The 15,045-nt window shown below is 39.9% G+C and overlaps 2 protein-coding genes across 5 annotated transcripts in view; one reads left to right on the top strand and one right to left on the bottom strand.

Annotated features, from left to right (window-relative positions):
- lysmd2 (LysM, putative peptidoglycan-binding, domain containing 2) overlaps positions 1-4,813 on the top strand; it is a 7,183-nt gene extending 2,370 nt beyond the window's left edge. Inside the window, exon 3 of the mRNA XM_024295412.2 lies at positions 4,208-4,813. Coding sequence (XP_024151180.1) covers positions 4,208-4,259 — 52 coding nt within the window. The 3' untranslated portion in view covers positions 4,260-4,813. The remainder of the gene's footprint in view (positions 1-4,207) is intronic.
- A 70-nt stretch (positions 4,814-4,883) lies between these two features.
- Positions 4,884-14,824, bottom strand: scg3 (secretogranin III). 4 transcript variants are annotated; one of them, XM_024295409.2, is made up of 12 exons: positions 13,862-14,824; positions 13,357-13,409; positions 13,151-13,193; positions 12,813-13,034; positions 11,737-11,879; positions 11,310-11,462; positions 11,000-11,234; positions 10,552-10,668; positions 8,529-8,612; positions 8,282-8,392; positions 7,436-7,525; positions 4,884-5,595 (listed from the first exon to the last, which is right to left on the bottom strand). In XM_024295409.2, exons 1-12 carry the CDS (start codon positions 13,962-13,964, stop codon positions 5,477-5,479), a joined length of 1,473 nt encoding a protein of 490 aa, XP_024151177.1. In that variant the 5' UTR covers positions 13,965-14,824; the 3' UTR covers positions 4,884-5,476. The 4 variants fall into 4 exon arrangements, with proteins under 4 accessions (XP_024151177.1, XP_024151176.1, XP_024151179.1 ...); XM_024295408.2 differs by having other exon boundaries at positions 13,357-13,412; positions 13,862-14,823; XM_024295411.2 differs by having other exon boundaries at positions 12,825-13,034; positions 13,862-14,823.
- Positions 14,825-15,045: the final 221 nt, after the last annotated feature.

The raw sequence follows: 15,045 nt of genomic DNA, 5'->3' as shown, positions 1-15,045 counted from the left end.
TTAAAAAAAAAAAAAATGGTCATGAATCATTTTACCTCAGCTAGCAAAGAGCTTGTACTCAACGATGCAGGAAAATAGGAAATAACACATTTACTGAAAAATGGCTAGAAAATAAAGATTACTCATTGTGATTAAAACTGGTTAGCGGAAATCCTTTTGAATCAAGCTGCATGGTTTGCCAAAAGCCATTTAAACTTGGCACGACGGGATCATGGAGATCGAATTGCATGCACAGAGCATAAAACGACACGCTCCAGAGATTCAGTCTTAAACTAGATTTTAAATGTCCTTAAAAATGTATCTAAAACTTCATTAAATGTAACTTCTGATAATCAGTAGACACCCTGCCTAGATCAGGGGGGTCCTGAGGGTCCCTACCCTACACTATCACAGCTTCATGCTGACAAACACACCTGATCCAGCTGGTCAGCTGCAGAAATGATTGAGATGACCTGAAAACAGACTGAACTGCGGTCTTTGAATTAGCTGCTCAGTTAATCTTGAGAAAAAAGACCCCCATGAGCTGAGCTGGCTAGTGTTTCTGTAATCTTGTGATGTTACCTTGTTAGGTCTAAAAGTGAAGTAATCTTGCTCAGACACGAAAATACTGCTACAGAAGATAGTGCTATTGGAAACCTTGTTTACATGTTAAAGGTTCAGGAGTGTAGTGAGTTTACCGCTAAGGCTCATGGGAGAAAGTCAGTCAAAAACCATCGAGTGACGCAGAAGAACTGCAGAATAATTAGGAGATGGGAACTTCCCTGCTGTTAGTGTGTGAAGTGAAACATCTATGTAACCATAAGGATCTTTGTGTAATAACTCACAGGATTTAAAAGCACAAACACAAAAATGACTTGCTTAAACACATAAACACAAAAGATCTTACAACAACAAAACCTTTTGACACAAACCTTTGAGTTAGCAGAACATGAGGAGCCTTTTGCATGCATTATTAGTGCAGCGATTCTTTTTAACCATTCATGCTTGCATTTGCTGATACGATTCATTTTGAAAGATCCAATTCCGATTATGAACCATACTTTCTAACATTACCATTCGAACTAATAAGCCATCGTAGCTGGTAAATAAGATACATAGACCTGTGGAAGTTGCACTAAAAGCCTGAAGCTGTGGACAAACGTGCAGCAACAAAGAGATTTCCCATATATTTTAATGTTTAGCACAAACTTAAAGGAGCTTCTGAACTTTCCTGTTACAGCAAAAATATTTTCCAAACTTGCATAAAAGAATCAATCAAGAATTGAAGTTGTGTGAGTGAAAACGTCATGATGAAGTGAGATATACTCAGAATGAGTCCAGCTGATTGTTCCATGGACACAGTAGAGATGAAGAACGCTGCACACAAAGCTTCATTGTGTCGCACCATGTTGCAAATCAGCAAGAAGAACTTGTTAGAGCATTTTGATCCAGCTGCTCAGGAAATTCAGCATGTTTCTCAGATATTCTTATCCCAACATCAAGTTTAGCATGTAAGACCTCCATGTTAAGTTATGCCCCATCGCTCTTTGGATTTCTGGATAACGATTGTTACACTCATGCTTTTGGTCCACTTGCAAAAAGTACAATTAGATTATAGAATAGAAAAGAAAAGATTCCATCAGCTCTGGTGTTAAAATCTTTAGATTATCACTAAAACGTAAGCGTATTGCCATTACTCAAATAGCTGCAGCTGCCTGTTTTGCAGAGCCAATTAAAATCACTGATCTGAACAGCTTCAGTTTTAATTGCTACAAGTCTCCTCCTGAACGGACAAGCATAGATAGGAATCCAGGCTCTATCTGATACTGTGTTTATGCAAAATGTTTTCTTGTAACATGAAGACTACTCCTTTCTCTAGTCTGCAGCTTGATGGTCATTCGTTCATAGACGTTTGGCAAAAGTCTCTTAATAATGAATCACAAATTTATCAAATTCCATAGAACAGAACTGTGATTTTTAAATAGTAGCACCATTACAAGGTTTGTCTCTGCTTTTATTTCTGCAATGCACAAGTTAACCATTAACAAATGATATGCATTCAAACTGATGTATGTAGTTATTTAGTTCAGCTTTTTCTGTTCCTCAACAGAACTTTTATACTAAACAAACGATAAACTCCATGACCTGAAAGGCTAAAGTTAGATCTGCTGCAACAAAATGAGCAAAAAGTCAAATACCTGGTTGTTTTCCTAACACTAACCTCGGCCGAGTCCCTCGTGCTGTCACATGCAGCGCCACTGCAGACTGTCACTGTTCTTTTCTGTCTTGTTTATTTACCATGTGAACTTTTATAAGTGACTCTTAAAATGTCAAAGATTTTCTGTAAAGATTTCACTCACTTCTGTCAACATGTTGCAATTTTGTCTTCAGCAGCTGCTTGTTTAGCAATGGTTCTTGCTAACATCTGCAGCGGTTTAAAAAAACTCTTATTTTCATAAGCTTTTATCTATTGTATTTTTTTTCTGTAATAGTTAATTAAAACAGAAGTGAGCTTTTTATTTTTCGTCTAAAGTGATGAGTCACTTTGACAGACAGACTCAGAGATTCTCTTTAAGCTGCAGTCTCAGGGTTTCTGTTAGCAGGAACTAACGTGCAGCACGATGGTTCTTATTAAACGGTCTGAGCAGAGAAGCCTGGATAAATGCTATTCAAATTAGACAGATGAAAACAAAATAAAATTATTGTAACTTTGTTTAGTAGAAAAGAAATTCAAGGAAAAAAAAATTTTTTTTAAGAGTAGATTTTCCACCTTTCTTTGTTCATTTTTCAACTTCCACAGTTGAGGGACGTCTGACTCATTCTTCAGGTGATCCGTCTGCCTCTGGTGCTCAGACTTCTTTTTTTCTGTTTATTTTTGGACATTGTTATTTTTTCCTAATATGGCATTGCTTCTTTATGTGTCACAACAGCTTATCTATGTAAGCCACAATCCTGGAAAACAGTTTTTAAAGAGTTTTTATTAAAGATTTACTAATGATCCCACTGAGATGACTTTCCAAATAATGAACTCCTAGTTCACCAGGTTAATTTTTTTGTTAGATTTGTTTTCCAAAGAGCAGATGAGGGTTGAATTTCCTCCTTCCATTGAGCTCTAGGATGTTTCCATAGTGTGTCAGGACAAACAGCTGCTGTCTGCATGGTTGACTTGCTGCCCCCATGATGATGATGATGATGATGATGATGATATCTTGTACCGGACATAAAGGAAAGATTGGACACAATATAAAAAAAAGGTTAAAAAGCAGGAACCACAAACTCAAAGAGGTACAGACGGTTCTGGACTCATTTTTCTTCCATGATCTTTCTTATTGCTCACATCTATATACATACCTTCCTGTAAGATTATATAAGATCTGTTAAATTTTGTGTCATTTCTATGCTTAGTTACATTACATGTTAGTGTTGGGATTTGAAACTTTTTTAAAGTTATAGGGTCTGACTTAAAACATCCGTTTTCTGAGCTGTGAATAAAGAGTGAAAAAAGTAAATAAGATTGAATGAACTGATAAATTTAAAAAATGTGATAAAATTACCTGCAAACCTGATACCTCCAAACAAAATCATCCTTATCGACCTTTTTTATTTTTACATTTTTAATTAACTAACCTGTTCACAAACTTGCATTTCAATTGATTCTAGACATCATGAAAGCAAATAAGACATACATTAGTGCCGCCACACACGATTATATGACCCATTATTTTTTCGATTAATCGGGTCATGTGTATACTGGATATAAAACGCACATCTTAGCCATCATGGGCTTTAAACTTGAAGAATTTTAAGTACCTATATGATATTTTTTTTCATTTGAAAAAAACATTCCCAGTAGTTTTTTAATTGAATGAAGTTTTTTACAAAAATCCCAAAACCAAAATGTCTTTAAAAACCTTCATGTTGATCTAAAATATCCTTGTTGCTTTTGATGCTCAGCTGAGTAGCCCCGCCCCTGGTCTTTAAGCTATATGCTAACTAAAAAAAAAGACAAATAAATGTTGTTAATGATCACACTTTTCATATCTGGTTTGTTTGGGACATGAGAATCATGTGCCCCCGTCTTAACCAGAATGACACGGTTGTTCGCGTTGCCTCATCTATTATTCACAGCACCAAACTGACTCTGGTAACTAAGAAAAAAACAGTGGAAACGAATGCAGCCGTCACTATGATCAACCTTCTGTTAAAGAGTTTGTTTTTGTTGTTGCAGAAACAATGAGGACAGCTACACAGCCCCCGACAAGTCCTACCAGGAGACGTAAAAGAGCAAGCAGTTCACCTGTAGCCCATTGACACCACAACCTCATTGTTAATGTTTTTATCTGGTTTGTGTTTACCATGTTAAGGAGTGGTCTGCCTTCTTATTTATTGAATGGGAAGTATTGGAGTGTGTTTTGTCATTTCTGCAGCGTGCAGCTCTACCTGTATGTGCACGTGAAGCTGCTGTACCGATCCCACCTGCTGCTTACGTTCACCCACAGCGCCAAGCAAGTCCAGGCTCACCCCGCTGGACTCTCTTTAACTGTATGTTCTAAATCTCCTAGAATAGGATCATTGGAGACAATGTTCAGGCCTTCCTCATCAGTGTTTACACCCAATGTGAGCAAACGCCCAATGGTGGGAAAGCACGAGCATCTCCACAGGTCTCATTTGCCTCAAGTTTTTTCTTTTCTTTGCAAAAAAAAAAGGATTTTGTTTGTTTTTTGCCGCGTGAATGCATTATTTATGTTATAATGTCTTTAACAGAGGTCTTATTGTGCTTTTAAAATTCCATTGGTTTTATTTGTTGAGAATAAATCTATATTTAAACCCCAAAGATGTATCAAATGTGTTTTTTAAATTGCAGTGAAAGCGATCTCTTTAACTGCCACAGTTTGGACCACAGGTAAAGAAAAGACAAGTTTATTTGCTTTTACAACTTTAGGAAAGAAATCACCAAAAAAGTCACATTTAAAAACACGTCTTATGCCTCTATGGTGTAATGGAAATGTTTGAATTACAGCAGTAGAAACATGCAAAGAAATAATTCATGACTCAGACATTGCCCCCTAGTGGGCTCTGCAGGGATTACAACAGAACAGGGCACACAGACACTATAAATGCAGTTTTTGGTCGAGTACAAAGCAAGAATAAATTAGGATTTTACACGTACACTGAAAACAAAAGGAACGATATTAGGGCTAAAACAAGTTACACATGGTGAATATGATTTTTTGATTTCTTTTTAGTAGAAATTTAAAGATTGATCAGATCGCACAGCAATTTCCTCCACAACATTCATTTCTCACGCGAGTCCAGTTGTAGTAAGTAGTACCGATATGAGCTAAGATAACAAAGACTCATTAGTACATTTTAAAAATGTGGAAAGATAGACAGGCTCTTCTAGCTAATTTAAATCATCGAGGTTAAATCATTTAACGCACTACTGGAAATATGTTAGCTTTAGATTCTGTCTTTAGGCTGAAGGCGGATCAGTTTGTTACAGACTGCTGTAGATCCTCTTGATTGTATCTCCTTCCTCTTTGGCGATGATGCCTTTCTCGATATACGAGTCCAGCTGCTGATCCATGAAGTCCTTCAGCTTGGACAGGTCGTAATCTGAAAGAACAGGCCGTTTGTAAGAAGAGATTGAGGGGGGGCGGGTGCTCATGAGGATGCTACTGATACTGCAGTGATGTACCAAAGATCACAAAGTGAACCCATTGGCCTTTTAAGATGGCACACCCAAACAAGCTCAGAGGAGGATTAAGGTCAGAGCATGTTTTTCTGATTTGAAGGAAGTGCCATGTTTACTCGCAATGATAAGGTCACAGAAAAACATGCGTGTGCAGTTAGATCTCTTCCAGTGCGAGCAGACAACCAGAGCTCTTTTATTTTTTGCCAGGATGTGGGTAAGTCGGATGCAGTTTGAGGAAAGTGAGGATGGATTTCAAAAATAAAAGCATAGATCTGTATCATTTAAGCATGTTGTGGTCAGACTGTTTTCCAAGCGCCTCTAGTACCAGAAGAGGAGAAGAAGGACAAACTATCACATCTCTAGCATTTTCACAGCAGTGCTGGAAAAGTGCAGCTTTGTTGGTGACTCGTGTGTCAGATTAACAGCATACGATTAAAGACGGCGCCACTTCTCGCCGTCTTCCCTGCGAAGAGCCAAAAAGCCAAAAGCAGGATGTCACCTCTGTGTCCATCTGCTCCTCTGGCTAATCTTTGAAGTGTGGGCGTACGCACACACACACACACAGCCTGCTGGGATCGTCCTAATGGATGCTTCTGGTTGAGTAAACACAATAAACGAGCCATCTTCCACTTTGTTACTATGACAGCGTTTTCAGCTGAAAGGGGCTTTTGTTCTCTTCAGCTGTTGGTTCTCCAGAGGAGACGGGGAACAAAGATGCACCCTTTACGGCACACTTTAATGTAATAACAGCGGAGTTAAAAAGACTACCTGGTGCAGTACGGGTAGCAATGACAGAAAGAGGAACTCCTTTCGTCTCTGCTCATTCTTGCTCCATTATCGGAGCGCTTCAGATTGTTGACGGGCAGCGGAGAGGCCCCTGTTGTCCCGGACAACCAGTTCACTCTTGAATGCTAATGAGGTGTCCTATATAGAACAAGGTTAGGGATGAGCTGCTCACAGCTTCCACTCTATCCTTCAACCCTCATGTTCAGGGGACTGCTTTGTTTTTGCTTCCTTCTCTTCTGTGTTTGCTGTGAAACTCTTACCCTTTTCACCTTAAACTTGATCAAATGCTAACAAACAAACTTTCTTAACTAGAACTTTTGTCCTCTTGTCTGAGACGTCCCACTGAGATCATCCACAGCATTAGCATTTCATCCTCCACTGCTCCATGATGCCGCTCCGCTCATTGGTTTTAAGCTATCGGGATCTTAAGTCAGACAAGTCCAGGGATGGTGTGGGAAACTTTTTGGGTCACTGGCTGGTACGAGAGTTGCAGAAAGCAAACTAAACAAACAGTAGAAACCTTTATGAAAAAAAAACAGTGATGGAAAAGCCTGAAAAGCACAAACAAATTGCAACAATAAACCCCTTTTCTGTGTTATTTTTACTCCTTTTCATCTTTTTGAAATGATAAAACACTCTTTGTCTTGGTCGATGCAGTTGCATCAAAAGCTGTTGGGATGGCCTCATTAAGACTGATCCATATTCATGAGACGTGAAGTGGAGCGTCTGTTTTGGTGTCCGACATCCTTTTATATTGCAAATGCGGGGCAAACAAAGGGTTGCTTCAAATATCCTGCTCTTCAGAGCAACATGTCAGACCTGCAGTTCATTAAGAATTTATCTATAAAGCTGACCTTCTCTTAAGTTCAGCTCTAAGCTCTTACGGCTTCAGTTTCAGAATAGTCACTTAACATTTAAATCTAGATGCAAATAATACATTTTGGTGGGGTTTTTTTGTAAGAGATGGCGTCTCACCCTCTTTTCCGTCTTCTTTGTTGTGTTTTTTCAGCCACTCGATGTTCTTCCTGATAGCGTCCAGATATGCTTCTGACTTGCCAGGTTGATCTGAAGACAGAAAACAGAAAAGCCAATGTTGAGGTTTGCTCATTGGACTGCCGACACCTAAAAACCTTGATTTCATATACGTATAAACGCAAAAAGCAAAAATATCTCTGTATTACTTAAGCAAAGGAAAGAGCATTCTTAAGAAAAATCGAGAATAAGAAAAAAAACTGTTCATTAAACCACTGTAAAATGTGGAATCAGGTATTTGTTTTGACATTTTAATCAATTAATCATGAATAATGACTCTTTAGTTGATGGGGGAACATTACGGAGTGCAGCCTCCTTACAAAGGAAACATTTTTGATTTCACAGACGGCCTTCATCTGCAGCAAACTCCACTGTGATATTCTTTTTATGTATTTTTGTGACGTATCAGTGTGTGTACTTGGATTATATTGATAAGTATGCAGAGTCCAGGGACACAGAACAAAAGACAGTGATGGGTCTTCCCGCTGAGTGTTCATGTACTGGCCTAGTTCAGAGACAAGCAGCAGCTTAGTTACGGTCGGCCCAATGGGCTCAGAGTGGCTTCTGTTCAAGCAGGCTTACAAACGCACAACAACAAAGCTGTTAGATGTACACAATTTGTAAGGGAAAGAGATCATTTAAAAAAAAGGATTTGCTACATAATAAAAAAGAGACACTTTACAAAGATGGGGCTTTCATTTATGGCTTAAAAAATCACATCAGTTGAATATCAAAGCAGGTGTAAAAAGATGGTGGCGTTTCCACGACTCAGGGTTTAGCTGCACTGACTGGTCTCTGCTGACGGCTGCTCCTCTTTGGTGGAATCCTTCAGGTTCTCATACTCCTTCTGCATTTTTGCAGCTTCCGCTTTGGTGTTGTCGTCATCATCCCAGTCTCTCTCTACAAAACAGACGTGTAAAAAATAAACGGTAAAAAAACAAGACAGCTACCCAGTGTTTCCTTATTTTTCAGTGCTTAAACAGGGAATTATTTGTCCCAATATATTGATTTTTTTATGGCAATAAAAGCTGTTTACCACTGGGTGCAGTGACGTCTGGGAGCCCGAGGGCCTTCCCCAGCTTGTTCTTGGTCTGCATGGCAATCATGGCATCAAGGTTTTCTGCAGGTGGATGTAAAAAAAAAAAGGACAAACATTTTCCTTAGATTCATCTGCAGCATTGTGTTGTCAGTTCCCTCTGTGGAGGATGAATGAAAGGCTGTCAGTCCCACGCTGTTCCTGTCTGACTCAGAGGTTTATTATCATTAGAAAAGGCTTTTATAACATGAATGAAAAAAGGGTTCAGGAGGGTGATACCAGTGAAAAACAAACACCATCCAGTGCTTTATAGTTGTGATTGGTATACGAGAAAGCCCTAATGTTGAGTCAGTTGTTAGTGGTACATTATTTATTCATGCTGATTGTTATCATGTCCTCTGATTATTCTATAAAAGGAATATTTTTGGTCTAAAAATATAGGTGCATTTATTTTGAAATTCGAGAAGTAAACGTCAGTTTGCTGCGATAATTGCAGAGATTAGATTACCATGTTTTCAGAGACAGAGCCACACAGATCATATGACCTAATGGGGGAGAGCAAATATCAAATAGTGAATAAAGAAAACATTTCCATCTCCAATCTTACAGTATGAGTCATCTTTGTTTGGTTCGTGCATGCAATAGGATTTTTTTTATGTTTAACCATGTGGCAAAAATTCACTTCTTCAGTTGGATTAGAAAACATGCTTTAAAGAAAATATGGGCCAGAAAAGGAAAGTAGAAAAGGGATTAACAATCTGGTCTGTGTAAGGAGGACAGAAGCACAAATTATGCAACAAACAGGAAGTCCTGACCTCATCACTACCACTTAACACCAAGAACACTTTATTTAGATCATTTCTGATCGAAGCATTCCAGTTTCCTCTCATTTCTTGTTATCTAACCATCCCACTTTCCACTGTGCTCGAGTACACAACCACCTCCTTAAAAGTGTGGAGGCACAGTGGAAGTCTAGTATTTTTTTCCCTTTTCTTTCCACCCACACACACACACACAACAAAACACCATATTTCTTCCACTAAGAATCTCGTTCACGCTCTGCGTTGAGGTCCTCATCTCCCCAGCTCCCATGAATAAAGATGACTGACAGCTCTGTATATTCAGTAATGTTCCTGAGCAACTAATTGGACCATCGCAACCTGCTGCTCGTAAAGGGATGAGGAGGCAGAAGCAATAACAGGTTGCTGGGCAACATAGGAATTCCCATTCATTTATCATCACAATCTGCACTATGTGAACCCACTGCTGTTACAATGGAAACTCATTATGCAGTGTGTAATAGTACTACAGGTCAACCGGTCCACTTTTTAAGAAGAACACTGGTCAACTCGACAACACGACACAACACAACTTAATATAATATAATATAATATAATATAATATAATATAATATAATATAATATATACATTTAGCTTAGAAGCTGACATTTTTATGTTTTTTATCTGTGAATTATTTCAACCTAGAAAAAGATCTCATCTGGCAGAATGAATTTGAGGTTTCCTGAAGCCAATACATGAAGGACCTGACCTTTCCACTGGCTGTAAATGACACGACCAACTATACAAACAAAGTAAAATATGTAAAAATAAATGGCTGGAAAAATGTTGAAATCTTACATTCTCATTCTCAAAAGGAACTTAAAAGCACATGTCTTGTACCTTTCATTTTCTGTTTAGCTTATAGTTCGTATAAGCAATTAATTAATTGATTAGTGTCAGCAAAAATTAAAAATTAACCAAACTGAATATACTTTATAATAACAGAAGGATTTGTTGTGAAAAGGAACAGAAGAGACTCCAAAACAGTACCCTGAGGCACACCATTTGACAGCAGTTGATAAACATAGATATGACATTTCCACTACACACACAACACTATATAGTACTTAGAGTAAAAGTACATAGCTCTAAAAATGCAAACAAACACACCTGTAAATCAATAATGAACATATATTAGTGAATGATTGTTCTGTTGTAAAATACACTTTTTCACATGTCCTACCCAGATATGAAACTCCTTCCTCTGGTGTGATGGTACCGTACTTCACCATCATCTTCACAAAATCAATCAGCGTCTTCATGATTGTTATGAGCGTCTCTCTCTCCTGAGTGTCTTTATCTGCAAGAGCACAGCAGAGAAGGAGCTTCAAACAAGTGTTGATTAGAGAACTGAAACCACTTGGTTGTTAGAGCCACTGTCTCTATGATGGTTTTAAGGATTTAGATTATAAACGACAGGATGTTCAGTTTGACTGCCTTTGTCTGCTTGTTGTTGGTGTGCAGGAAACAGAGGCAGACAAAAAGAGAGACTGACTCACCCTTGAAAACAATATTGCCATGACAACAACATTGATCTAATGCTGCTCTTTGGGCGAAGACCTACTTTCACTGGTTGTATTTCAGTTCTAGTCAGAAACGCCACGGTGACCTCAACACGTTTGTGTTTTTACCTGAGTTAAGGCTTTTGAGCAGGCGGTAGAAGTTTGGGAAGTACTGCAGGTCCTGGAGCCCATCTTCAGGGCTCACCTCGTTTCCATCTTCTGTCCCTTTTTCCCAGGTGTCTCCAGCTTCATTCACATCTTCCTCTGCTTCCCTTTCCACTTCATCGTCAGCCTCTTCATCATCCGCCTCTGCCTCGTCTTCCTCTTCCTCATTGTAGCTACGCTTTGGTGGTTCCCATGTGCCCTGGAAATGATCAAAGTTGAGCTACTTTTTGCCATCTCTTTACCCCTTTCAGCTCAGCGTCTTTGCAGGATGTACCGTGTCTGAATCCTGGTCCCCCTGCTCTCCTCTGGCCTCTTGGTCTATGCTGTCAATGTCATCAATTTCATTGTTCTTGGCGTTTTTGGTGATGAGATCTTGGAGTGCTTCTGCCACCTGGTACTCCAAAGTGTCTGCCTGACTTTCAGTTATCTAAACAAACAAAAAAAGGAAAAATTGTGAGGAAAAAGAAGACATTTCACAATGATATTAATTCAAAAACGAAAAGATCCATATTAGGAAAGAAAAGGGCAACTGATGTGCTGTCAAAAGAAAAGAGTTATACCAGAGGAAATCCAGTTAGCACAACTCTTTATCTCTCAGTGAGGAAAAAGAGCGAATGCAGACACCGGGAAAGGTCCTGCTGTGAAAATGTCACGCCACATGCTGGGTGGAGCTCGATAAGGTTATTAGCAGTGAAGCTCACCAGCCCCAGTTTGAGCAGTTTGGAGACGATTCTGTCAAACACGCCTCTATCGTCCTCCTCGTAGATTTTATTAGCAATCTTCTGGACGATGTCCTCAGCTGTCAGTGGAGTACCGTCCACTTGCCGAAAGCTTTCTGGGTCATCTGTAGGGAGAACACAGGGAGGATTTTCTTCAAAAGATTACCCACTTCATGCGTTTTATTCATTTGACAAAAAAAATGTATTTACATTAACTGGATAATGATCATTCTGAAAATAACCTTCCTGGTTTTATAAATATCTTCAACATATTTCTATCTGCCCATAGTGAGAAGAAAATGTGCATCTGCTTCAGTGAGATCCTTATATAACAATCTATTTTCCTTCCAGGGGTTCAAAACACACACACATGGAAAAATAGGTAGTGCTGCCCAGATTGAAGAATAAAGAGAGGACTTTCTCTTTGGCCTATATCTGTCTGGCATGACAAAATAAGAAACAAACATGGAGAAAGAGTATTGTCAAACGCTTTGCTATTGCCAGGCTGAGTGTATGAGTCGAGGAAATGCAGCACTCAGCACCTTGAGTCTGAGTCACCTTGCAATGAGCTTCATGCTGATGATCAAGTTACATGCTGTTGCCATTGGAAGAATAGAAGTGAATATGAAACCAATGAACTTAACAGAGGGAGTATAAACCCACCAAGAACTGGGTGTAAAAAGAATTGTCTAAGGATAAACACAAATTATTTTATGTGTTTGCTTTTTGTTAATGCTTCACACATTAGTCTTTTAAATTATTAAGAAGAGATTGAGGACAAGAAAAACTAATTTCCTGCAGAATTATGAAAAAAATAGCCGCTAGCCTTAGCCACTCTTTGTAAAAGTAAGTCACAAGCTTTTACAATTAGTGGCTGAGGAGAAAGGGATTATCTTTTTCCCTGAGATTCACGTGTCCCATCTTTGAGTCCCCCTGACAGTCTGAGCTTATCCCTAACACACGCGTTTCCTTCTTCTAAAGCGTCTGTGTGGTTTCCTGCCAGGACAGAAAAGGGGCATGTCCTTGCTAATGACAGTCAACCACTGTTGAAAGTGCACCTTGGTACTTGCCGTAGTCCATCCCCCTCTTGGTCGAATCGTAGTCATCAGCAAGACGGCGGCTCTTGGTGGAATCTGATTCATCGGGAACATATTGGTCGTCCTTTTTGACCGGTACCACCGAGGGCTCCTTTGATTTCTGGCCGTCGGCCAAAGACTTTAGCATGGTAAAGTCATCACTGTCCTGATCTGACTCCTTGGAGGCGGCAGGCTGCTGGCCCTCTGTCAACAAAGAAAATGCTGAGCATGTTCATCCGAGGTGCAGATGAGCTGTTTTTACAGGAAACGCTGCAACTTGAATCTCCCGTGAATTGATTGGCAATGAGGTGTCCACTTACCAGCTGACTGTAAGGCAGCCTTCACACTGTCTGCCTCTGCAATCTGTGGAAAAAGAAAATATTAAGCAAACACCGTCCTCTCAGGGTCTGAATCATGATGTTTGCTGGGTTAAGGTTGTTTGGCGAGTGACCATAAAGCCTGTTTGACCGGATATTGGATGAGATATTTGCAGTATGGGACATTGGAAAAAAAAGAGGGCGCTTACCTGCTGCTGTAGTGGTCTCTCCTCTGTCAGCTGTCGGTTGTACACAGATTTATCTGCTAAAAAATTAAAGATCTTCAGAGATCAAACCTTTACAGCAGACTTTCTGTCATGATTCAGAAGGCTTTCTGGAGGAAGAATTTGATGACACATTTATTGTATTTTTCTGCCATTTCTCATTTGGATTTCTGTTTTCACATTGATCTGAGTTGATGCGTCTCTGCCCTCTCTACCACAGGCGCGCAGTAATCGGATTATACAGCAAAAGATTAAACTCCAGCGAAAATATAGCACAGGCGGGTTAAAGTGTCCGCATGAGCAGCAGAACTTGTCCTAATGTGTTGTTTGTCAACAGATTTTTAAATTCAGGGTTCCCACAACAGCAAAAATGCGTTTACAGAAGAATTTGTCACCGTATTTAGCCTCTTTTTAAACCTGTCATTTGATGTTATGTTAAAAGAGAGTTTATGTTAAAAGAGAGTTTGGTCTTAAAGGTTAGTTTGCTCACCGTCCGTTGAGGCTGGAGGTGTGGGGAAGGCATAGACCGGGTTCACTACATTCAGAGCAAGAAGCTGGGAGAGGACAAAAAGGCAGACGGCTTTTGACGCCATGATGATTCTAAAAGCGCGCGGGGAGTCTCCTGGGGGTCTCCAGAGGAGAGGTGCTGAATGTGTGGACAGCTCCGCTCCGGCCGCCGGCTGGTGCTCACTGGTGCCGCGAGGCTGAGTCTGCAGCTCCCGCTCTGTCAGACGCGGAGGGCGGGGAGGGGCCGGGCAAATCTCCGGGCGTCCTCTGGAGCTGTTGACGCGCCGCGGTGCTGAAACCAGGTCAGCTCTCTAATTAAAACCGTATAAGCGAGGAGGATCTTCAAGCCCTGAGTGAGCTGCGGCATCACCTGCCAAAGCTGTAATAGCCCGCCTCAACAAGGCCTGCCCCCCTCAGCCATTAAGGAGGGGGGAGGAGACTGCAAGGAAAGCCCACGTCTAACATCTGCCGAGCAATATTTCACATGCTAGCATTCGTAAGAAAAATAAAAAACGATTATTACGCGGTTTAAACCTTCAAATTACCATTTCTGTGAAGTTTGTATTAAAAAAAAAAGGAACATAAATCCTAAATAAATAGCAGTGTAGCCAAAATTAACTTAAATACAAACCGAAAAAAACACAGAGATTAGCTAGCAGCTTTGGTTTTATAATTTTATTTACTGCGCATGAGCAGAACGAAATGAGGGAAAAACCCGCCTTTTTGCGTGCGTCACAACCAACCTGCGTCACGTACGTATCTCCACTGTCCAGTCAATAGCAACCGTTTATTAAAAGGGCAATTAAGCGCGTGGACAAGGGGAAGACACATTGGACTGCTTTATGAGGGCTTACATAACCTTCCCTCTAACAGCCTCCAGGCTCTTAAGGACGGGGATTTATGATCATTTTCCATCCGATTATCCCCCAACTGTAAAATTTATTCCATCATGATGTCCTACTGTGACCTTAAATATCTTCATGGCAAAAATAATGTGACACTTGTAGTAAAGGGAAGAGCAATAGTTTGTTTTGGATTCAGTAATCGAGTGATTAAAAAGTGGATGATGCTGTTTAATCCTGTGGTTTATGAAACCTTTTTGAGGGATTAAAGTTTATTCCCATCGTAAACGCTCCTCGTTTAATTTCTCAACATCCATGTTTGTCA

This window comes from Oryzias melastigma, linkage group LG3, assembly GCF_002922805.2.
Source record: "Oryzias melastigma strain HK-1 linkage group LG3, ASM292280v2, whole genome shotgun sequence".
NCBI classification, from domain to species: domain Eukaryota; kingdom Metazoa; phylum Chordata; class Actinopteri; order Beloniformes; family Adrianichthyidae; genus Oryzias; species Oryzias melastigma.
Note: the sequence above shows the minus strand (reverse complement) of the source record. Positions and strands in the feature narration are given on the sequence as shown.

What these genes read in the sequence shown, in the direction of transcription:
- scg3 (XM_024295408.2), bottom strand. Translation starts at nt 13,964, where the DNA reads ATGGCGTCAAAAGCCGTCTGCCTTTTTGTCCTCTCCCAGCTTCTTGCT. An exon ending in GGACTACGGCAAGTACCAAG is followed by an intron (nt 11,880 to 12,812) that starts GTGCACTTTCAA and finishes TTCTCCCTACAG; the next exon opens with ATGACCCAGAAAGCTTTCGG. An exon ending in GGAAGGAGTTTCATATCTGG is followed by an intron (nt 8,613 to 10,551) that starts GTAGGACATGTG and finishes ATCCACCTGCAG; the next exon opens with AAAACCTTGATGCCATGATT.